The sequence below is a fragment of the Battus philenor genome, unplaced genomic scaffold (genome assembly GCF_028537555.1).
Source record: "Battus philenor isolate CCGP_79_NKW_IND1 unplaced genomic scaffold, ilBatPhil1.0.hap1 SCAF_21, whole genome shotgun sequence".
Lineage (NCBI taxonomy): Eukaryota > Metazoa > Arthropoda > Insecta > Lepidoptera > Papilionidae > Battus > Battus philenor.
In genome coordinates this window covers 1,860,324-1,884,348 of record NW_027181684.1, presented here as the reverse complement: position 1 = coordinate 1,884,348, position 24,025 = coordinate 1,860,324, and the positions used below count along the sequence as shown (strand labels likewise).

General features: G+C 33.9%; 2 protein-coding genes across 3 annotated transcripts; one reads left to right on the top strand and one right to left on the bottom strand.

Moving 5' to 3' along the window:
- Positions 1-222: 222 nt before the first annotated feature.
- On the top strand, positions 223-4,641 carry DCP2 (decapping protein 2). Its single transcript, XM_068766515.1, has 4 exons — positions 223-416; positions 804-966; positions 1,944-2,162; positions 3,838-4,641. Exons 1-4 carry the CDS (start codon positions 343-345, stop codon positions 4,513-4,515), a joined length of 1,134 nt encoding a protein of 377 aa, XP_068622616.1. The 5' UTR covers positions 223-342; the 3' UTR covers positions 4,516-4,641.
- A 4,061-nt stretch (positions 4,642-8,702) lies between these two features.
- LOC137923302 (glycosylated lysosomal membrane protein B-like) lies at positions 8,703-22,875 on the bottom strand. Of its 2 annotated transcripts, XM_068766506.1 has the most exons (8): positions 22,794-22,875; positions 22,541-22,650; positions 22,066-22,311; positions 18,952-19,134; positions 14,091-14,321; positions 11,810-11,943; positions 10,346-10,483; positions 8,703-9,457 (listed from the first exon to the last, which is right to left on the bottom strand). In XM_068766506.1, exons 2-8 carry the CDS (start codon positions 22,622-22,624, stop codon positions 9,280-9,282), a joined length of 1,194 nt encoding a protein of 397 aa, XP_068622607.1. In that variant the 5' UTR covers positions 22,625-22,650; positions 22,794-22,875; the 3' UTR covers positions 8,703-9,279. The 2 variants fall into 2 exon arrangements, with proteins under 2 accessions (XP_068622607.1, XP_068622606.1); XM_068766505.1 differs by having other exon boundaries at positions 22,541-22,865.
- Between the last annotated feature and the right edge of the window lie 1,150 nt (positions 22,876-24,025).

Here is a 24,025-nt window from a genome sequence, read left to right as displayed (position 1 = left end):
AATATATTATTTAATAAATAAAATAGCACATAAATTTTAAATAAATTAATTAACGAATTACAGTGTTTAAACATAAAAAAGTATTAAACGATAATTTTAAAATTTAAAAGTGTCATTACGATGATAAATACTAATAAAAATAATTTTCTCTAAAACGTTCATAGTGATATTTAGTAAACACCTACCTAAAAATATTATTATCTGTGCATTTGTTTAGTTTGTTTTCGTTTCTTTAATGAATATCCTAAAATTGAGACAAAAATTTAAAATTTGTTATTTATAACAATTTTATTGATTTGCATTATTTTGCAAAGTGTTCATTTTTTCGTATTGTGAAGAACCATGGGTTCCACGACAGGAAATACTCATCAGAACAAACATTCAATACCTATTGACATTCTAGACGACTTATGCAGGTTGGCTGAAAACTACATTTTTTAAAATTAACTATAATACACGAAAATTTATTTGCAATGTAAAATTATAAATTGTTAAGTTTAAAACTAACATACTAAGCTATAAAGTATTATCATTCAATTTACAATGGAAAGCGTTTTTTAGTTCAAATTTGTTTTTGTTAACTTGTTGGCTGCATTTTTAGTTTTTTTGATATGATAAATTTATTTACTATCAGCCCAATGGTATTATAAAAAGTGTAATAGCAAAATAATGCTATACATTGAAATTTATTTTTATATAGGTCTCAATAGGAGGATTTGAGTTTTGGTGCTTTTATAACACTATTAGATGTTAAAACTTTTTAACTGCGAGAATATTTCTCAGTCTTTCTATTTCTGTTACAGTCGTTTTATAATAAATTTGCCTCCTGAAGACAGAGGCAATTTGGTCCGCATATGTTTCCAAATAGAGCTGGCACATTGGTTCTACCTTGATTATTATTGTACAGATGAGTCTAAGAGACTTAATCCTTGTGGTATAAGGGAATTTGCTGCACATATTTTTCAGGTAAACATCATTATTGTTTGTTTAAATTTTTTTGTACATAATAAAAAAAATATTGGATATTGTCTTCTGCTTCGGTATAATAAAACTAGCCATAGCCATAAGCTAACAACCCAATGGATTGGTAAGTTGATATTGCAGTGGGTATGAAACAGCACGCAATTGAAACTGGAGCCGTAAAGGTCTGGAGTGGAGACTGCAGACCAGCAAGTTCAGCTTGGGATGTTGGAAGATGTTGATTGCTTTCATCTAATACCTAAAGCTGGAATGATAATGAAGATTTACAAAAATGAATGTTCTGTCTTGTCTTTGTGGGCTGATTTTCGAAACCAAGTGGCATTGCCCTCATTTAGTTTCAGGGTTAGCCTTACTCAAGCCAACCCAACTCCTCACGTAACCCCAGAAGACTCTTGATGTCTCTGGAGATTTTACAGAGACATCTTGGTGTGTCGACATGGGTAGCCATGATGGGTACTACCTCCATACAGCAAAGAAATATGTGGGCAGTCTCGTTCTGACAGGCACGCTCTGCACAAAGGACTGTTAAAACTAATATATTTCATTTAATATAAGATATTATATATACTTTACTTGCTACCTGTAAGATTAGTTGAAAATTACTTGAAAATCTTAATTATGTTTATAATAACAGCTTCAGGATTTTTTGATAGGACTAGAGTCCCATACTGATGACTTAAAATTTTGAATAAGAATTTGTGTCTTTAAATAACATACATTATCATTTTCATCATATCAGCCAACTATCAAGAAAGGACATATATCTCCGATAAAGATTGCCATGATACTGGTTGTATTGCATTGTCCAAATCTAGTGATTTCTCATGGTCTTGTCTATCTAAAACAGAACAATTGTCAGCTTTGAAGAAACTTATTATAAATGATTAAATGCAAAATATAATAATATTAAGTTGACAATAAGATTTAATGCTAAAATAATTGAGAGAATTTGTTTTTTTCAGCATGTACCACAATTAAGGGAACACGTCAGTAGTTTAGATGCGGTTCTAGACAATTGGAGGGAGTACAAACAGACTGTACCCACATATGGCGCCATACTTCTTGATACGGAGTTAACACATGTTCTGCTGGTACAGTCGTATTGGACAAAGGCGTCGTGGGGCTTTCCTAAAGGCAAGGTTAATGAAGATGAGGAGCCTTGGAAGTGTGCTACAAGGGAGGTGAGTAGAGATGCTTGACTTTGTTACTCTAATGAGGTTTTGTCCAAATGTTACGAGACCTTTGTTACTTTAAACTCGGTGGAGCTGTTATATCATCATTGTCTTATCCTAAATACATTCTCTGCTGGATACAGGCCTCCCTATTAGATTTAATATAGGACCAGATGTAAGCAACCAATTGACATAGTTATTAGACCAAAATCAACATATTAGAGGGTTCGGAAAGTAATGTTGCTTTCTTAAATTAAGTTCACAGAACTGCATTTTGACTAAGTTTTTATTTCTAATCAACAACATATTCAACTTCGTTTTCAACAACCTTTTGCTATCTAGTATACAATGTCTTGCAAGTACAAAATGAGCTACTAAATGACAAACGTCGACATGTGCAGAAAGGACAATACTTTCCGGTTCCTCTAATATATGTGAAACCTTTGAACCTTTTTGCTGCCAAAGAGATATGTATTCACCTTTTAAAGCCTTTACATACACAACCAATCATTTGTGTATCGTTCATAGGTTTATCAATCTGGATATAATCATTGAGCAATGAACACTTGAATCAGTTCAAGTACCTAAGAAAGGGGCTAATATATAGCTACTTCAGCTATGACTACAGCTGCATAGCAGAAGTAGCTGGTATATATTAGCTATATATTAGCCCCTTTCTTAGTTAAGATGGACTTCCGCAAGGTAACATTTGAATCTATTATGTATTTCAGTTTAAATACTCGGAAAATCCACCATGCCCAACGAGCACCTGCCAACATTGTCCTTATAATCCACTACCTGCTTCAAACAATTCTTCTTCATTTCTGCTTTAGGACTGAGGGTCCTGGCAAAGATCGTCAGTTTCTGCTACTATCTTGTTCCAGGATGTTCTTAGTGAAAGTTGTAAGCCTTGCATGGTGATTTTGTACGCTTTTGAAATTGAGTCAGTCCAGCGAGGAAGTGCCCGTTTTCGGGCCTATTTACCCTTCACATTTCAACAACTATTAGCTTCTGATTATCAGATGGAGCTTCAAACGATAGAGCGTGTCAATTGACTACTAGCGCCATCTATTAGTATTTCAAGTAACACCATTCCGTTAACTAATTCCTCCGTCGTATCTCTCATGACCTATACGAGCCCGTTTCTGCTTGGTCTGTGCCATTAGTTGCAACTGTCTCCGTGTATAGCATCATAAACTTTAGGGTCTAGAGTGGTGTGGATTTAATCTGTCCAGCGCTTTAATCATCTTCTCCATGGCTTTTAGGTTAGGAGGATCCCTTCGTCTTTGCAATGTGACCAAAATACTGAAGAACTCCGGTATTACGGTATTTACGATAAATAGGTGAAAGCGTCGTCACTTTGAGTTCCTTGAGTATTTAGACGTTTCACTTGAAAGCATCCACGGTCATTATATATCAGCGTCCATATCTCGGCGTCAGAGGAAGATATAGAAAAGCTCTTCTTTTCACGAGACATTCTCTCCATCTGTTTAAACGGGAGATACCTGGTGGATCCTTGAGTCTAGGTACTCCATGGAGCGTCCATTGCAGCCTTGAGCTTTTCTACTTTAAAATAGGTTTAAGACTAAGCGCCCTGCCTTTCGCACCCGTGCTATCTGCTAATGCCACTTGGGTAGAAGTGTGTGTAAAGTAAAAAAAATGACAAGTGAATTTTCTTTTTCAGGTATTGGAAGAAACTGGTTTCGATATAAGTAAACTAATAAACAAGAATGACTACATAGAGGCCATTATCCACGACCAAATTGTCCGTCTGTATATAATAGGCAACATACCGCGAGATACAAAGTTCCAGCCACGTACTAGAAACGAGATTAAAGCTTGCGAGTGGTTCCCATTGGCCGATCTGCCCTCAAACAGGAAAGATATGACGCCGAAAGTAAAGATGGGAGTTAGCCCTAATGCGTTTTTCATGGTGTTGCCATTCGTGAAACGAATGAGACGATGGGTGGCAGAGAGAACCACAAAAGTATATAACAGCACCAGGAGGACTCGGCACAAGTCGATGGGAGATATAGAGTCATCCACCACCAAGAACAAGCAGAAGATATCGCTTGGTCTTCAAAATGAGATACAAGATTTTCAAAACGAACACAAGTTCAAAAACGGGAATCATGTCAACGGTAATACGAAGACCAATAATCCAAATAGTAGTAGGAAAGAGAAGAAATTGGCGAAAAGACAACTCTTCACGCCGCAGAATACTCACTCAAACAATTTCTCTCCAGTCCAAAAAGACATTTCGAATGAGATTGTTGAAGACAATTCGTTTTTAAATTTCGTGGCGCCATCTTGGGCGAATTTCAAATTTGACAAGCGCGCCATCTGGGATTGTCTCACTTGAAGTGATATCGTGTAGATTTTGATTTTCGACTGATCTCTTGACTAAAGCTGAAGCCCTTTTATAAAATATCTTTGACTAAATGGCTTCACATAAAATTTAAAATGAAAAACTACTAAATCGTTTAGAAGGCAACTGTTGTTTTATTTAAATTCCATTTTACTTGTGTACTTCTAGATATTGGTGTCCTTTTACGCATTGAATTGTGTTCTTGTTAAACGCTGAATTGCCTTTACTTGTAAATGATCGAATCATCAGTCATGTCCACTGCTGGATATGGGCTCTCCCACTGATTTCCTATAGAACCTGATGGAAGGTTGTGTGTCCACTTTGTGGACGTCTTACTCCCGCCAGTCCATGTACTTTACAAGAACCGTGAGGCCTCAGGAGTATCACGCTGTACTGCGCTTTAGATAATAACGTTGGGAACTGTCGATACACCTTTTTGTCGCGCACTCTTCTGTGTAAATATTTTTAAACGCCGAGTCACCAGGTTTGGCTGGATGATAATAAATCTACCTCACATAACTAATTCATTTGTTCAATTTGCGTGCGCTTCGCCGCAAGGTACAACTTGAAACTGCCTGATGTGGGGGATGCGCGGGAACACGGCGCGGCAGTTGGCGGACGTGACGTCAGTCGTTTATCCTACCGTCTTTTTACACAGTACGCTGTAAAATTAAGTTACCGGTAAGAGATAAAATCAAAAAACGTTTATTATTTCATTGGTTAATCATAACGAGTTAAGGATGCGTTTACATCGGTGGCAAATTGTGAGTATACATTTTTTACAGATCTCTATCTGTTCTATGTAATGGAATCAGGCGTTACCTTGCGGAAGTCCGTCCTAAGTAAGAAAAGGACCAATATTTAGCTACTTCCGCACATGCAGTGGTAGTCGTGCAACAAAGTGCACCGCCCGCCAGTGCGCTGATAAATGCGTATGCGGCAAACAATGCGAATCACACAACCGCCACCGCCAAATTACTCAACACGTGTTTCACCCCTTCACGGGGCATCTTCAGGAGTTATGTTACACCGATTAGTGCCAAACCCAGCATGTGCGGAAGTGGCTAAATATTGGCCCTTTTCTTACTTAGGATGGACTTCTGCAAGGTAACGCCTGATTCCATTAAAGAGTTAAGGATGCATTTACATCGGTGGCAAAATGTGAGTATACATTTTTTTTACAGGTCTGCACCTGTTCATCCATTCCATTTGTCCAATATTTTAACGTGTTTTTCATTGATTCCTCTTTATTCTATAACTAAGGGTGTATATTAGATAACGATGGTAATAATAACCAAGACGATGACAGAACTATTAAATCGTAATTTGCAGTTTTTTAAAAAGTTTTCGCATGTACACGCACTTTTGCATTTTTTTAACAATCGTCAGCCACTACAAGCACTAACTTGTTTGCTAAAGTTCTGTTAATAGATCTTATTCTATCCGGACATAACGGGTGGGTAGTATTAAAATATTTTTTTAATAACTTCAAGATGACAAGCACATGCAGAACCTGGTTGTTTTGAAATAACAATGCAATCATAGTTCAGAAGTTTAATATTACAGGAAATCAAGTTACAGTGATGTTTAATGCATTGTCTCACGTAAATATCTACGACCGGAGATCAGTATCACATCACAAATGTCCAAAATGTTAAATACAAAACTAAAACTTACGAAATAATATCTACATATATGTTCTAGAACATTTCGTATGTACAATCACAAATTGTAATATATGTACTTAATTTCATTTTCAATATCACCTCTTATTACGGATCACATATTAAAACATTTTTATATAAATTTTAATTATTTTTAATATATTTAGTCACTAAAAAAAATAACGCGATGGTCAGTGAAAATGAGATAATAATACGTTAACATGAGGGCAAATAGCTGATCCACTTCTTTAGTTCAAAAAATGCTTTGTCATGGTTTTGGAGTATTTACTTTTAAACGTAGAAAAACCCAGTAACAAAATTGATTAAATATTTCGGTTTTGTTAATCAAAAAGACGATGGTAAAAAAATACTATTTCTTACGTATGTTTCAAAAAGAATTTACTCACATGTCAACGCATCTTTAACACATTCCATGACATGTGGGACGTATACGACCGCCGCTGCACTTTCCGTTCCGACCATTTGCAGTTCTCATTAAAAAACAAAAGATCCTTAAACAAATGAATTGTAGGGTCGAATATAACTTTACATCACGCATGCGTACGTAATGCTTATTAAATTGTATAACTTTTTCCCACTGATTATAGTTTTGCTGTATTGAATAAGTGTAAAGCATACGTTTAAAACGATCTTTTTTAATTTTTAAAGTGTTGTCCGTATACGCCCCACGCGGCCTAAATGGAAAATCTTCAAATATTGTCGTGCCACGGAACGTGTTAACATTATTAATGCTCTATAATTCAATGTTTTTCACTTGTATAAAACCCAATTCGATAAAATAGTAGTATAGCGGAGGCACTTTTAGAAGCCCCGAGCTTTTTTTACCTTAAAAGGTTTTAGGTTAGACGCGCTGCGCACGGTAACCCCAAAACTGTACGGAATCAGCAAATGTCATTTGCGCAGCAGAATCTACGTTTCAATAAAAAAAATTATCATAAGAAGTTATTGTTGAAATAGAGATATATTAACACCGTTCAAGGAATGTAGTCTAGTTAGTATTTGTTTTTTTAAAATCAAATGTTTAGTAAAAATTAATGCATACATTTAAACTAATTCGAGCATTTATTACATAGAATATATCGTAAACAAATTATAAATGGTGAGAAGTAAAGTAATATAAATTAAGTTATATTGAAAATGAAAAATTGAAAGATTCTAACTTTTTTAAAGATAATCTAAGGCTTTTATTTGTCATAGTTATAAGACATAACGTGTCAAAATATAAAATAAATAAATTTCCGATTTCAAATATACAGGTTACATAGTTTTTAAAATCCTAACAATACAAGTATATTTGACAAAAGCACACAATTAATAATTTTTCTTATATATTTTCCCTACTGATACCATAGAAAGTTTTATACATTGATGGAAATAATTGTATGGATACATAATATAGATATTAAGGATAATAATTATTTTATTACAATTTTTCTCTATAAACCTTTTAAACCAAATGTTTGACGTTATCTGCGCATATTGCAAAAGCGCGCGGCCGTCATTTTGATGACGTCATCACACGATCATTTCTGTACCGTTAGCAAGCGAATTTATTATTTAGAATAAATGAAAATTACTATTTTTATTAATAAATATCGCGCCGTAGTATGCATATTTTTTAATATAAGAAATCAAGATGGCTTCATAGTCTCAAAATTATAGAAATATACAGAGTTTACTAATTGGATAAGAGTGGAAACTAGTAGCTTTGGCATAGAAAAAATACATTTCGTTATAACAAACGAAGAAATGTAAGTAAACGTTCATTAAATGAAATAAATCAGAATTCGAAAATTAAAAACGCCAGTTTTATACTATACTAAATATGTACTTTGTAATAGTCACCATCTAAACGTTTTTAAATATACGCCAAACTATAATAAATTAAATTTATATATCACGAAGTTCCGATATTTTTCATAGAAAACCTTTTTTAGATAAATTTTTTAATTTTATCTTTTTTAGATAAATATACATCAAATTATATTTATCAATAATATTCTCTTTTACACTTATTTAATTTATAATTGTAGCTTTTGCTGTCTTTACTTTTAATGTATAGAAAAATATAATTTAAATATATGCTTATCGGCACATAAGCACATATTTATATTATTTTATTTAATTATAATTTTTTTGCTGACATATTTCTTTTGGTACGAATGACGTCAACTGTCGTTAATATGACAGAATTCCACGATTCAAATTTCGAACGATTCAAATCGCAAGGCAAAACATATATTTAAAAAATCAATCAGTATGGCTACAGTTTTCAGCAATTTTCAGCCTAAACAGACGCCATGATGGATGACGAATTCTTATCTGTTGCGTGAAAATTTTTTTTTTCATATTTGTCGTGTTATTGACAATTGCTTTTGTGAGTGTGAAAGTTTTGATATATATTTGATACTTTTTATAATTTTTGTTAAGACAGTACATTTTATTTAATAAATAAATTTAAGAAATATGTCTTATATTTAAAAATGAGTCATCCTAAGCCGGGTGCGAATCATATTAATTTTTATTATATATATAATACTTTACTTTATTTCTTGATAACTACGTCTGAACTTGCGATGGAATTTGAACAACAATGCCATATTATGTGTATTATAATTTTATCACAAAATGAAAAGTTTAGTCCTCTTTTATATATCAAGTTTGTTGTTTGAATTTTGTTAACATATAACATATCCATTTAATTACCTAAATATGTAAAGTATAGTAATTTTATATTATGTTTGGTTATATAAGCTTGTTTAAATTATGCGTAAATAAGTGTCTAGTGGATGTTCTATTTGGAGATATTTAATCTATATAAATATTATAATTTACTAACATGATTTAAAATAATTTTTCCGTACACAGCGAGGTTTATAATAATATTGAGTAATTTTGTTTTACATGTTACAAGACGTTAGGCCTTCATCTTGTCAATAATGGAGCGTAGCTCTTAATTATCAAACATGAGATGACAAAAACAAATAATGACTTTTATTTAAACTACTCTCATATATCGAGGCGTAATACATTCATAGCCTTAATTGCGTTCAATATTTCTATACATATAAGGTCAGTCTTCCTCCGTGAGACGGGTGGGTGCATTCCTCTGCCTGTATTTCCTGACCACGACCAGAACAACACCAGACATGGCTAATAGCACTGGCACAGCGAGACCAACAGATATAATCATGATCACGAACAGTGAGAAGCTCTCAACAGGTGGCGCTCCGTAGCCGAACGTGTATGACCTGTGACAAAAATTAAAAAACAATTGACCTTCCAAAATTTACTTATTATAACTGTCAAACTAAAATCAGCGACTATTTAATCTGTGAACGTTTATTATAACTGTCAAAATAATTTTCAGCAATATTTTTTAATGAAACACATTAGTAAAAAAGTTATAGAGTATATGATGCTTTAATTTTTTTTCACATTGTTTCTTTGCAATGAAAAAATCTTAATAGAAATAGTATAAAGTAGATGAGTAACTAATATTTACGTTCTAAAACATTGCAAACCTTGAAGAACCTGTATATTCTTTAAGCGATCATTTGTGTGTTTTAAGAGAGTATCAGACGAATACAATTCGGTAAAAACTAGAATTCAATTTGGATCCCCTATAAGGTGTTTCTTAAAACTTACAAGAGGGTTCCAAACGCACTATGATCTAAGAAGAACCAATAGTAAACTCGACTTGTTTTTTTTGTGATCACAGTAGCTAAAGCAATTATTACTCTAGAATTATTTATACTTTAAGACCCTTTGAACAACATGAGGATTCCATAACAGGTCTTTGTTTGTGACTGTGTGATGCACGAATAGAAAGCTGCGTTTGTACTTTATATACCAGTTTATATTGAAAAGATGGTACCAAATTTCTCATTAAATTTTTTAAAATAATGCTGTATTTTGCATTAAAAAATTTTTATTTTCTTAATCTTATGTGTATTAAAAATGAAGTTTTGTAAATTATTAATAAGTATAATACGTACAGCTAGCAAAAAAAAAGTATTTTAATTTGGCTCGTTGATTGAAAACGTTACTCACCTCTGGTTCATGGGATACCTATAGAGGTTGATTTATGATCTTTTTGTATCTCTCCAGAATCTAGAAGCTTAATCCTAAAGTCTTACCAGTCTGTATAATTGTGTTGTTTATAGAAACCGTCGCTCGGCTCGCCGAAGGAAACCAGCATATCTTGCACGAGGAGTTTACTTGCGTCGAACCTTCGGTAGAACGCCTCCAGCGTGCTTCTCTGTGGTATTGAGGTTCTGTAGACAAACATTATAGATTTAAAGACAAGCCCATTTCAAGGCATAGGTCTCCATCGTAGATCGCAACGATGACCACTTCCAGTGACCCGACTTTGACCATGTCATCGGTCCACCTAGTGGTCGGCCCTCTCACGCCACTGTAGACTTATGGTCGCTGCTCCAGGATCTTTCGATCTCAACTGCTCTTCTTCGAGCTACATCGGTGACCCTGCTTCTTCTGTGGATCTTCTCATTTCTGATTCGACCTCACAGCGGAGCTTTGAACGTCACGGATCGGAAGGTCATCACCGTCAACACACACTGCTCAAAGACCTTTCGAATCGAATTTAAAATATCACAATTCTAAGCAATGTGGAGTTGCTATCACCAAAAAAGTATTAACTCGTTTGAATTAGGTTATTAGTAAGGCACTTCCTCATCATCTCAGATGAAGGACGACCATTGCAGAACATAGACCTGATCGATCATAGATTTGAACTGGTTTAAGAGGTCTGAAGTGTTTCCAGCAACCTAATAAAATTAGGTTTAGGGTGGTGTGGTCTCCTCTCCATAACTTTAAGGGCCCAGGTAGCCATCAGTTATGCGCGCAAAGTGGCCACCCACTACCACTATAACTCGCCAAGTGCCAAGTTGCTGTCACTTCAACTCGCCAAGTTGTAAGCCACTGTCACTGCAACTCGTCAAGAGGTAACTTACTACCACTTCTACTTTCTAAGTGGCTCGTACTGCCACTGCAATTAGAAAAGTGAAACGCCATTGCCACTTCAAATTACCAAGTGGCAAGCCACGGCCACTTCTAATCGCAATGTGGCAAGCCACTGCACCTCAAATCGCCAAGTAGCAAGCCACTGTAACCTCACGTGGCCAGGTGGCATGCCACTGCCACTTCAACTCGCCACGTATCAAGCTACTGTCATTTCAACTCGTTAATCCGCATGTCGTATTCACTGTTTTAAGAATAACTCAAGTTTTTTTATATATATTTGGGTTACCGAAAAGTAATATCGCTTTCTTAAGTTAAATTCACACGACTACATTTCTAACAAGATTTTTTTCTAATCATCAATATATTCACCTTCGTTATCAACAACCTTTTGCCATCTAGTATACAAATCAATGCCGGAGCAGTAACAAATCAATCGGTTTTTCTGTAAAATATGTCGACAGAAACGACATTACTTTCCGGTGCCTATAATAATTTAGTCAGGTTACTTATATATTGGTTTGTTTCGAAATACAAACTAAGCATATTTGAATGTAGATATTTAAGCATGCATGCATATGTGGTTGCACGTATAAATGTCTGCATGCACATCTACGTACCTGTTGAAGTCAGACACGTGCGTGATGGAGGAACTGGCAACACCACGGTTTCGCTGCGTGTAGCATACGGGCCGGAACTGCAAGAAGCCGCCGTCATCGCCAACGAACGAAGCGGGCGTTTTTATTTCTATTATCTATTAAAAACAACATCGACATTATTTAAAATAATCATTATATTGTTATAACGTTTTGAATAGATCATATTTAGACTCTCATATATTTAATGGAATCAGGCGTTACCTCGCGGAAGTCCATCCTAAGTAAGAAAAGGACCAATATTTAGGCCACTTCCGCACATGTAGTGGTGTTTCACCCTTCCACGTGTTGAGTAATTTGGCGGTGGCGGTTGTGTGATTCGCATTGTTTGCCGCATACACATTTATCAGCGGGTTGGCGGGCGGTGCATTTTATTGCACGACTACCACTGCACGTGCGGAAGTGGCTAAATATTGGTCCTTTTCTTACTTAGACTCTCATATACCACTCTTCAATTTTAACTTTTTTTTGTATTATTAGAATCTATATTCCACATACATTAGCGTCCGTACCTTTGTTTTTACATTTACGTTTTATATTTGCTTTTTATTGCTCCCTTTTTGCACCCCCTGCAGCTACATTTCTAGCATATTCTTAAATTCCTGTTTCTTAATTTAAACACTAGAACTAAGTAAAAGGTTCCACGTATGTAGAGATAAAAACGAACTAAATCTATATTTACATAAATTGCGTAATTATAAATTGACTTGGCCAATGCGAGCACAGGGCAGTAGTCTGTCTCCCTTACTCGAACAGCGCGCCCGCTCGCACACATGACTGCACGTACGGGCCGCCATCTAGCGGTATATTCACGTATTGTCACCAATTCCCATGCTTTCATGGATTCAGGATCCCATAATGGAATTTGAGACTAGAAATAATGGCCGTTGAGCATTTTTTAAGCACATTTTGAATATAGTAACGACTTGTCATACATTAGAAAACATGTGATAGTACTGTGATATAGTGTTAAGACAATAAAAAGTAAATAAACACAATTTATAATATATAAAATCTATAATAAAGCCTGTAGTTATTCGCTGAAGAAAGGCGACTTAAGTGAGGCGAAGTATGAAAGGAATACGAAGAATTAAATGGAATGCAAGAAATCGTGAACAACAGAAGAGAAATGAATGACATTTAGATAAAAGGAAGATGACTGTAAATAAGAAAATTTAGAGAATAAATTATTATTGTAACTGTTATCCCTGTGTACCAAGGAAAATAAATTCTTCACTAGCAAAAACAGATAAATTATCGTAAACTCCAGGTTACGAACCGTGAACCCTCATTTTTGCCAATGCAAACCTTCATCGAGTCTCCTGTAGACATCTGACGTAACCCAATTTTTCCGATTTAAAAGTACACCAATACCTCGCTTTGCGTGGTTTCGTTTTGCGTTTTTTTTCAAAGTTGCGTCGCTGCTTAATTAGTACTAATTTTCACTGTGCGTTGTTGGATTTTCGAAGTTGCGTTGTTTTGGGTTCGAGTCTTTATTTTTTTCAAACTTTCTTTTTTTTTAAAGATGGCAACACTTGTTTCTAATTGCGGCATGCCATCAAAACTTGGGGATTCCGTTTCTAACTAAAAATAGCGCAATTTGAATGCAGTTTTATTTTCACTTTGTTTTGCTAATTTTAGAGTTCAGTTTCAATTATGTAGTGTGTAGTGCTTTTTTTTAAGAGAATAATAAATCTATATAAATTTTTACGTGTTGTTTCTGGTTACAAAAAAGGTAAATATTTTACCAATTTATTTATTAGCAGAGTTATATTTTGTTTTTTTAAATGTTATATATATATATATATATATATATATATATATATATATATATATATATTATGTTTGCTTTGTTCAATTTTCTTTTTAAAAAGTAGTATTTTCGTAACCCTGGAACCAATCTTCGATCTTTACATGGTTTGCTATAGAAAATTTTAATTCACTTTGCGTCGTTTCAATTTGCGTCGTGTTTTTTTGGAACGTAACCACGACGTAAAGTATTGGTGTAGTTATTTTAAACGTCTTAGCTTGCATAGTAGAATGATTATTGTTCACTCCATTCTTCATAATTCCAGCCGTGGAACATCCACAGCTGGACATAGGTCTTGCCCACGGATTTTGTCTTCTTTCTTTTCCTTGCATTATTAGTAAAAACGAATCTATTCTATCAAATTATTATTTTTCTGGCTAATATCTTTTCATACATAAATGAGTGATATAAAGGATGCAATAGATTTAGGCTCACCTCAAAAATCCCAGGAGTGTGTTCGTCATCCAGGCTCTTCCGCATTACGTTGTGCATGGTGTCATCACGGGAGTCGGTGCTCACCAGCACAAAATGCAGGGCGAACCGCGAGGAGTTGAAGTCACGGGACGTCGTAAGATTCACCAGGCTCAGGTCCACCAGAGTGGAGTTGGCAGTGTGGATCAGATGGGGCAGTTGGACGGCGTAGTCCGTATAAGGCAGGAGGTCCAGCTGTGGTAATAAATGTTCATGTATTTATTATTAAGAGACCTCTCAGTGATCATACATAAGGGGTGAACACGATCGCCTAACGTGACCCGAGGTGATGAAAGGTCTAAGAAAAGATAATCATCACCGATAAGATACTTTAAGAAGCTATCGTTCATGTCTCGAAATGTGAAGAAAGCCAAAATGAATATTTAAATGATAAGAATCCTTGGCAGTGATGTCGCCTGATTGATTTCATTTAGGCTATATATGATAAAGTGTATATGTATAAATCTGTATGGTTAAACTTTATTAAAAAGATGTGTTGTTATGGAGTTTCTTCGTGCTTCTTTTTCACAACTATTGCACCTTGCAAAGCAGTGTAAATTCAAAAATAAAATAGACTAAAAAGATAAAGGTGGCGATCAATAAGAGTTCTGTCAAAAGATTCAATGTTGAACAAATCAATTTTATTTATACCATTTATCTTTATTTTCTACATCTGAACAATTAAGAAATGATTTCATTTTGTTTTTAAATTCATTAACCCTTAACTTGGCAGATTTTTTTAAAATATTACATTAATATTCATACCACTTGACTTTTAAGACCCAAGGATGCCAACAGAAAAAACTGAACAAGCGTTCGAAAATTAAGAAATTACCTTAACATTCACATGCAAAAGATTATTTTGCGTTCAAAATTGATGACACTATTTTTTTTTAATTCTGATGTATCTCTACAGATACATTATCAAGAAAAAGGTTAAAAATTTTTTTAATCAAAATCATTGTATGGTTCTATCCTATTGCTTTCAAAGGGGACTAGACCCTATTAACTTTGGTGACTTAACATTTCAAAAAAGTGAAAAATCTGGACGACTTAGTTTTGTAAATGTACCCTTCATTCATACAGGTTGTCTGATGATTGGTTTGTTTAAAAACTTTTAGGGGATATAGCTTATTTATCAGAAAAAAAAACCTTACAGCTTTTACATCTATATACTATTTCCTTGTATAAAATTATCAATATGATATATATTACATAACTATAATTTTTCTATTGCAGTACAAAATTTGCATGGTGATCTGAAATTTGACGATTTCTTTATATCATCATTGAGTTACATATATTTGTGTAAACCTTTGAATTTGGATAGGCTGTACTATATGTAAATTGTCAAGCAAATAATGCACACACACATTCACATCTTTACAGCTTTTACACCTACAACAAATCATCCTGTATAAATAAATAAAATAAAAATTTGTCAAAGTATCATCTCTTGTAATATATGTGAAATATTATCAATATAACCTAATGCACTTTTGTGTTTCTCATATTAATTATGCAATATTTATTGTAAACTTTGATAATGATAAGTCGTTTAAATATAGTTATTTTAATTATAAATATCTGTCTGTTTAATCTGTTAACAAGAGAAAACAAGTTCAATGGACTCTAACTTTTACATTAGAACGTGTCAATACGTCACAACCGGTGTTCTATAGAGTCATCTATACAATTTTTTTTTATATTTATGCCTAAAATAATTTAAAAAATATTTTGAGATATATATTATGTTTATTTATATATTAGGGTTACCGGAAAGTAATGTCGTTTCTGTCGAAATATTTTATAGAAAAAACCAATTGATTTTTACCACTCCGGCATTGATTTGTATACTAAATGGCCAAAGGTTGTTGATAATGAAGGTGAATATATTGTTGATTAGAAATAAAAACTTGTTAAAATATGTAGTCGTGTAAATTTAACTTAAGAAAGAGAAATTACTTTCTGATCCCCTAGTATATACTGTTGGATTTACCGCACTTATTCATTTTGATTTCTTCAGAAAAATAAACATGGTTTATAGGAAAAGATATTCATTACAGTTTAAATACCTTGAACTGTCTTATGAGTGGCATATAGAGAGCAGAGCTAGGCTCTGTTATTGATAGTTCAAAATTTTAAAATTATTGAAAAGAAAATTAAAATTCAAAATTTCCATGTTAAATACATCAATACCTCACTATGCGTCGTGGTTACGTTCCAAAAAACAGGAGGCAAATTAAAACGCTACAAAGTGAATAAAGATTTTCTATAGCAAACCATGTAAAGATCGAAGATAGGTTCCAGGGTTACGAAAATACAACTCTTAAACTTAAAAAGAAAATTGAACGAAGTAAACATGAAAAAAAAAACAAAAATAATATAACCCTGCCAATTAATATATTGGAAAAATGTATACCTTTTTTGTAACCAGAAACAACACGTTAAAATTTATATAAAATTATTATTTTCTTTTAAAAAAAGCACTTCACACTACGTAATTGAAACTGAACTCCAAAATTAGTAGAACAAAGTGAAAATAAAACTGTATTCAAATTGCGCTATTTTTAGTTAGAAAGGGAATCCCCGACTTTTGATGGCATGGCGCAATTAGAAACTAGTGTTGCCATCTTTTGAAAAAAAAAAGAAAATTTCAACGAAAAAACGCAACATCGAAAAATCTAACGACGCACAGTAAAAATAAGTACTAATTAAGCAGCGACGCAACTTCGATAAAAACGCAAAACGAAACGACACAAAACGAGGTATTGGTATACTTTAAAACAATTCTTGAAACATAGTGATGCCTTACAATCCAGACACCAGTATGTAGATTCTTTCCTAACAACCTTTTTATATATATAGTTTTTGTATAGCTTGGCATTTGCTATAGAGAATGCCTTTCAACTAAGTATAATGGTCTAGGTCTAGATTTACTTTGATGTCGTAGTGTAAGTGCTCGTGGCTGCTCACCAGGAGTAAGTCAACCACTCTCAATAACAAAATTATATTGACAGTTAAGCGCCCCACCTGTGTCAGGAAGCAACATATGTATCAATGAAGTATTTATATGTCTTTCCCATACACGCTACTGTTTACATTGGACGTATATGTACCTATCGCCCCGATAACAGATAACCATTAGCCATTTTCTATTATTTTTGAATATATATCTAATATATAAACTTCTCGTGTCACGGTGTGCATGATTGAACTCCTCCGAAACGGCTCGACCGATTTTCATGAATCTTAGCGAGCTATCGGCCAGGGCGGAGAATCGGACAACATCTATTTTTCATCCCCCTAAATGTTAAGGGTGGTCCACCCCAAAATTTTTTTAGACAAAATTTTTTGTTTTTATTCTTTTTATGATACAGCACACAAAAATACATACAACTCTAAATTTTTACTCCTCTACGATCAACCCTTATTTTTTATTTGTGAATTAAAAACTTTTTTTTAGCAAAACAATGTTTGTGCTAGTTGTTATATATTATCAATATACATCATATAAAAGGTTGTCAAATATCTCCCTTCCGCCTTTTTGTCTTTTGAATTTCGCGGCTATGTACAAAGCGCTACAAAGCTCGTATCTGGCAATACTATACATAATTTGAAAGGTCTTGACATAACCTACAAAACGACGCTATGCATGATTAGTTTGGATATTGCGTTCAACAGTTATAGACGTGTAAACATGGAGTTCACTAACGCCGAAATTCGCGCTAAAGTTTTCCTTCGTTAAAGGCAAATCCGCTAGAGAAACGTTACGTGAGATTAATGGTGTTTTGGGGGATGGTACTCTATCACTTCGAACCGCGGAGGAATGGTTTCGACGATTCAGAGCCGGCGAAAACGACACCATGGATAAGCCAGCCGGCGGAAGACCTGTGACGACAAATACCGATCAAATCATGGACTACATCGAGTTAGACCAGCATGTGGCATCTCGTGACATCGCCCAGGAGATGGGAGTTAGTCACCAAACCATTTTAAACCATCTGCAGAAGGCTGGATACAAAAAAAGCTTGATGTTTGGGTGCCGCATGATTTGACGCAAAAAAACCTTCTGGACCGAATCAACGCCTGCGATATGCTGCTGAAACGGAACGAACTCGACCCATTCTTGAAGCGGATGGTGACTGACGACGAAAAATGGATCACATACGACAATATCAGGCGAAAACGGTCGTGGTCGAAGGCCGGTGAATCGTCCCAAACAGTGGCCAAGCCGGGATTGACGGCCAGGTAGGTTTTGCTGTGTGTTTGGTGGGATTGGAAGAGAATCATCCACTATGAGCTGCTCCCATATGGCCAGACGCTTAATTCTACCATCTACTGCGAACAACTGGACCGCTTGAAGCAGGCGATCGACCAGAAGCGTCCAGAATTGGCCAACAGGAAGGTAGTGTTCCACCAGGACAACGCCAGACCACACTTCGTTGATGACTCGTCAGAAGCTACGGGAGCTCGGATGGGAGGTTTTATCACATCCACCACATAGCCCGGACATAGCGCCAAGTGATTACCACCTGTTCCTCTCCATGGCGAACGCCCTTGGTGGTGTAAAGTTGAACTCAAAAGAGGTTTGTGAAAAGTTGCTGTCCGAGTTCTTCGCAAATAAGGAGGGGGACTTCTACGAGGGAGGTATTATGAAGTTGCCGTCTAGATGGAAACAGATTATCGAACAAAACGGCGCATATTTGAACTAAATCCGATCACTGTAACACTTTTTATGAAGCATTGAATAAAGAGCAAAAAAGCGGAAGGGAGATATTTGACAATCTGTTAAATCACCAAATTTAGAATTTATACAAGTTACCTTCACATCTATAATGTCCTTTCCCTTGACGCCGTGAAGAGAGCCGTGCATCCTCACCATTGTCTCCTTATCCGTTAGCACACTCTCGTTCAGATACCAAGAGACTCTCCTCAATGACTGTTCATGGTGAGAACATTTTCCGTCAATATGACCGCTGTCTTCCAGGTCATTGTACTCATAGAGCTGGAACGTAAAAAGTTAGTACTATAGATCATCTGAAAAACCTGCATGTAAACATGACTCTCATAGAGTTATAAAATAAATATTTAATATCACTTTCTTTATAAAAAAGTATTTGTTAATGTATATATAGGCAGTTTTAGATGTAAACCCTTTAAAGGGCTGAATAGTATTGAGTATAGCTCATATTTCCGGAAAAAAGCTTTTAAATTTATTTTCAATCACCCTGTATAATCACTCTTAAACATGTCACAAACTTTTTTTTGTCTATTACAACATACCTTTGGACAGTACAAAAACAAAAGAAATGTTTAATATAAAAAAGCTAAATTTATTTTCAATCACCCTGTATAATCACTCTTAAACATGTGACATTAACTTATTTTGTCTATTACAACATGACAATAACTACGGACAGTACAAAAACAAAAGAAATGTTTAATGTAAAAAAGCTTTGAAGTTGTCAATGTATAGTTTATTTGTCAATAAAAACGTTAAATACTTTTACACCTATTTCTAATCACTCTATATAAAATATGAAATATATTACATTTATTTATTCTTTCTATATACTACAGGCCAATAACTTCTGGCAGTACAAATTCTGCAGGGACTGATAGTAAACAATAATTCATTTTAATACGTACGAAAGCAGACTTAAAAACATTTTTTTTATTATATTAACATTACATTATTTATTATGTTTGTAACCATAAATTTATGGAAAGCTGAAAGTATCTAATACAATAATTGACAACAAATGTGCTATATATTTACCCCTCTAAAGATTTATACATATAAACAATCACCCTATATATTAAACATCAATACATTAGCTAATTTAATTTACATGAAAGAGTAATAAGATATTGAAACTTTAGGAAATATTCCATATGTATGTAAACATTATATATATACAAAGTTCACATATATACATGTCTGTTCATATAAAACTGGTTGACTTTATTCGAATGTGTCAAGAGATATTGCGTGTATCAATAAATGTGGGTCATTGAGTCATGCATATGTAAATTAATATGTTTATGCAGTGCCATCTGTTTTAATATAACAAATGTACATCTACATTTCTGGTTCTTTGTTTTAATTATATTCTATAACAGTGATTCCCAAAGTGGTCTATATCGACCTCTAGAGGTCTATGACAACCTGCAAGGGGTCTACGTCAGCAAAAAACGATTTGGGGTCCATGAAATGAAAATGGGGGTCCACGATAGTGGATCTCAACACATACATTAATAGTACCTATTTACTTACATCATACTATCTTATAATATCAAAACATTTACATTATTTATAAAAGTACCTATGAAGTAAAAATTTTATAATATATGTTTATAAAATTGTGTAAGTTCTAGGATGTTGGTATTCGCTTTGAGATCGCAATACATTTTGAACTTGTAAAAACCTGAGAGTCGCAGTCTCAGAACTTCGCTACCTTGCACTAACTTGTTCAATTCGTCACTCTATAAATATGAATGTGGGAGAAACAAATAAATTTACAGGAAATCAATATCAGGTAAGTAGGGGGTCTATCCAACACAAAAAAACATGGCAAGGGTCTACGACACAAAAAAGTTTGGGGAACTCTGTTCTATACAATATATTTTTTTCAAACATTTAACATTGATTTATTAACTCATTCTAATCTCAACTACAAGCCAATAGATGCAGAGTGGTTAGGCCTCCCACTATGCAGACTAATGGAATAGTTAAGGTTTCGGGAAGTTTCTGGATGAGATAGAATACTAGTTATCATGGCTAATACTTGATAAAGTCCACTGTAAGGCATATGCTTGATGATGATTAATTGCAATAAACTTTTATATAAAATCTGTATACAAGATTTAATACAAATTTAAATAAATATATTTCATTATTAATATTGCTTTTACTACATCATCATAATAAGTATACATACAGTATGTTTAGTTGTAGGTGTTTGAGATTTAGAACAATTAATATATCACTTGCTTTTAATTTATTAATGGTTTACCCTCTCCAAAAATCAATGGTTGTATAAATTATAAATAATATAGTAAAAAAAATGTTTACAAAATTCAAATGAGTACATTTTAAATTTGATTATTGTTTACTATCTGTACCGAATGGCTTTATATTGTTAATCCAGACGTTAAAAAGTAAGTTAGTGCGTAATAATATAAAATAAAAGATTTTACACCAAAAACCAATCATTTAGCATACACAGTAAATATTTTAAACTCTTTACATGAATATATCTTAAATATATCATAAAATGGATACTTGGATTTTACCAAGACAAAATGTCTGAAAAAATAAAACACTCGTTGATTTTGTAGAAGTTAAAATAAAAAAGAACCCTAAAGAAAAAGCAGCTTCTAATTGAAGATTAATAATAGATGTGTAACAGAGAAATGGTATAGAATTCCTGAGGATATTATGGTAGTGACATTTTCTAAATCGGTTTTATACCTATTTTTGAAATCATTCAAACATATAGGTAGTATTAATAGAACTTGCTGTTCCCTGGATACCCTTTAATGGGCTTATAAGTGGTGAAGGTAGAAGAAAGAGATATAACAGCAAAATCAGCTGGTTTCAAGATTGAGTCTTTTAATCAGCAATGGTAGGGTTGTTTAAGTTATGAAGCGCCTGGTCTAAAAAAGTGCAATGCATGAAGGTCTACCAAAACCTGTAATGCGAACCCAAGGCCATAACTCCCATCTCCACACTGTATAATATGATGAACCTTCAGGTGAAAGTTTTTAATAAGTGTTAAGTAATTATATATTATAGATCATTTATTACTATTGTCCTGAATAATACTGAGGATGGTATGGAAAGATCTAGATATCAATTTTGTCAAGGTCAAGGTGTTAAGTGAGAGGCAACAATAGAAATTAAGTAAAAACTTAAAAAAAAAGTTCATCTTACCTTATCAATAGCTGTAGCAAAACTGTACTGCGGTTTTTCAGACAATACAAAGTCATTTGGTCTGACACCATCCCAGCTGATATTCACAGATGAGTTGAGACCAGCAACTGCCAGAATCATGGTGGGTATTCCTCTCGTAAAGTCCCATATTTGATGTATAATATCAGATTGTCCAGTTGCTTTTATATATACTAATGTTGAGTTAAGGCTACATTCATTACATCCTGGATTTATTGTTGAATTTATCTGTAAACGTGAACAGAATCGAATATTTAACGCAATTTTATTAAAATAATAAGTAAGCTTTTTAATAATCATACACGTAAAGCAATTTTTAAAAACTGTTTTTTAAATAAATTATTTAAATAAAGGGTTTTTTGATAGTTTAATTTCTAAAATTGCTTAGATGAATGATGTTTTTGTCCATTTTGTGGGTGGTTTCAATCGTATAATCAAAGAAATAAATAATATTTACCTTTCTCTCTTGTCCATATGCAATCGTTAGCAATAAAAATGTAATTAACGCAATAATGTTTATTGTTATCGTCGAAGGCAACATTATTTTCTTTTATCAACACTTTTTGTCTATAAACAATGAAGCGAGTTCACAAGTGAATATGCAAGTCACATAGGAAATAATTGATAAACCAACACGTGCGTAGGACACCGAGATGATAATAAATATTTTAATAGAACAAAAGTGACTAAGTATTTGTAATATAACTTACTTCCCTTCTAAGTATGCACAATATTTTGCGTCATCGTCGTATAACGCTACCAAATAATATCTACTACTCAAATTACAATGAGTGGATCACTTCCTTTGAAAATATTATGGGAGGGATGAAATCAGGAAATTATAATTGACGTTTAAACTCAAAGTCATAATAATTATCTTGCGTTCGAAAATGTTGTTTAAACAGTACGTTGACAGCTTGAAAATGTCAAATTATTTACAATAATTGTTTATTTAAAACTGTCGACTAATAACTTTCCGAAATGTACAAATGTTTATTCATTGCCACAGGTTAACCTTATGCGTTAAGAACATACATTAATATTTTTATGCTAATAGTAGGTTAAAGATGGATATGTCCATTTTTTAGACACAAATTGCCATTAAAATTGACAAATAAGTAATTTTGCTGCTAAGATCTAAATATTTAATCGGAATATGTACAAAATACAGGTATTAAATTTTCTTACTGATCGTAGAAAACTAAATAAAATTGTAACAAAAAAGCCATGATTGCTATGATGTACTAGCTAAGCTATAAATGTTAGAGCGCACTTTCTAAGTCACCAAATTTATATTTTCGGAAAACAACGGCGGCGTTTAAAGGAAAGAGAAACGCAGCAAAAATATCTACAAAAACGTTGTCGGTCTGCAATTTCATAACAAGTAAAATTAAATAATTCCTTTGGTTTATTAGTTCACACCGTACTTTGTAACGTTGTATGTTAATGCCCCATACGTTTTAAATTTTAATTAATAAAATATAAACACAAGAAATAACACATAAATTGCAATCAAGTAGCGTGGAATCGTGGAAGCGTGCTATCGGTTTAACGGACCTTTGTTTTTATAACAAACATTCCAATGCACTTGCGGGCCAGCCACAGGAGTTTACATCCATTGCCCATGAGAAGGACCCTGGCCTCGGTCGCGTTCACTTGCTAGGTGACGTCTCACGCACATCTTTGTGTCGGTTGCGTTCACCAGCTACATGACGTCTCATGCGCCGGGGTCAATTCGAATATACGTTATAAATTCTCGTCTTGGTTCTTTTCATTTTCGGAGCTTCTTTAAATCCACGCCGCAACATTTATATCGCCTCGCAAACCAAAGGGGTGCGAGTTTTATACTAAAAGTAACCTTCGGTCATTGAGGTTGAATTTATTAGTATTTTGCACCGGAACGAACACATACTGTACAGGCGCTTCACGTTTCGACCTGCTG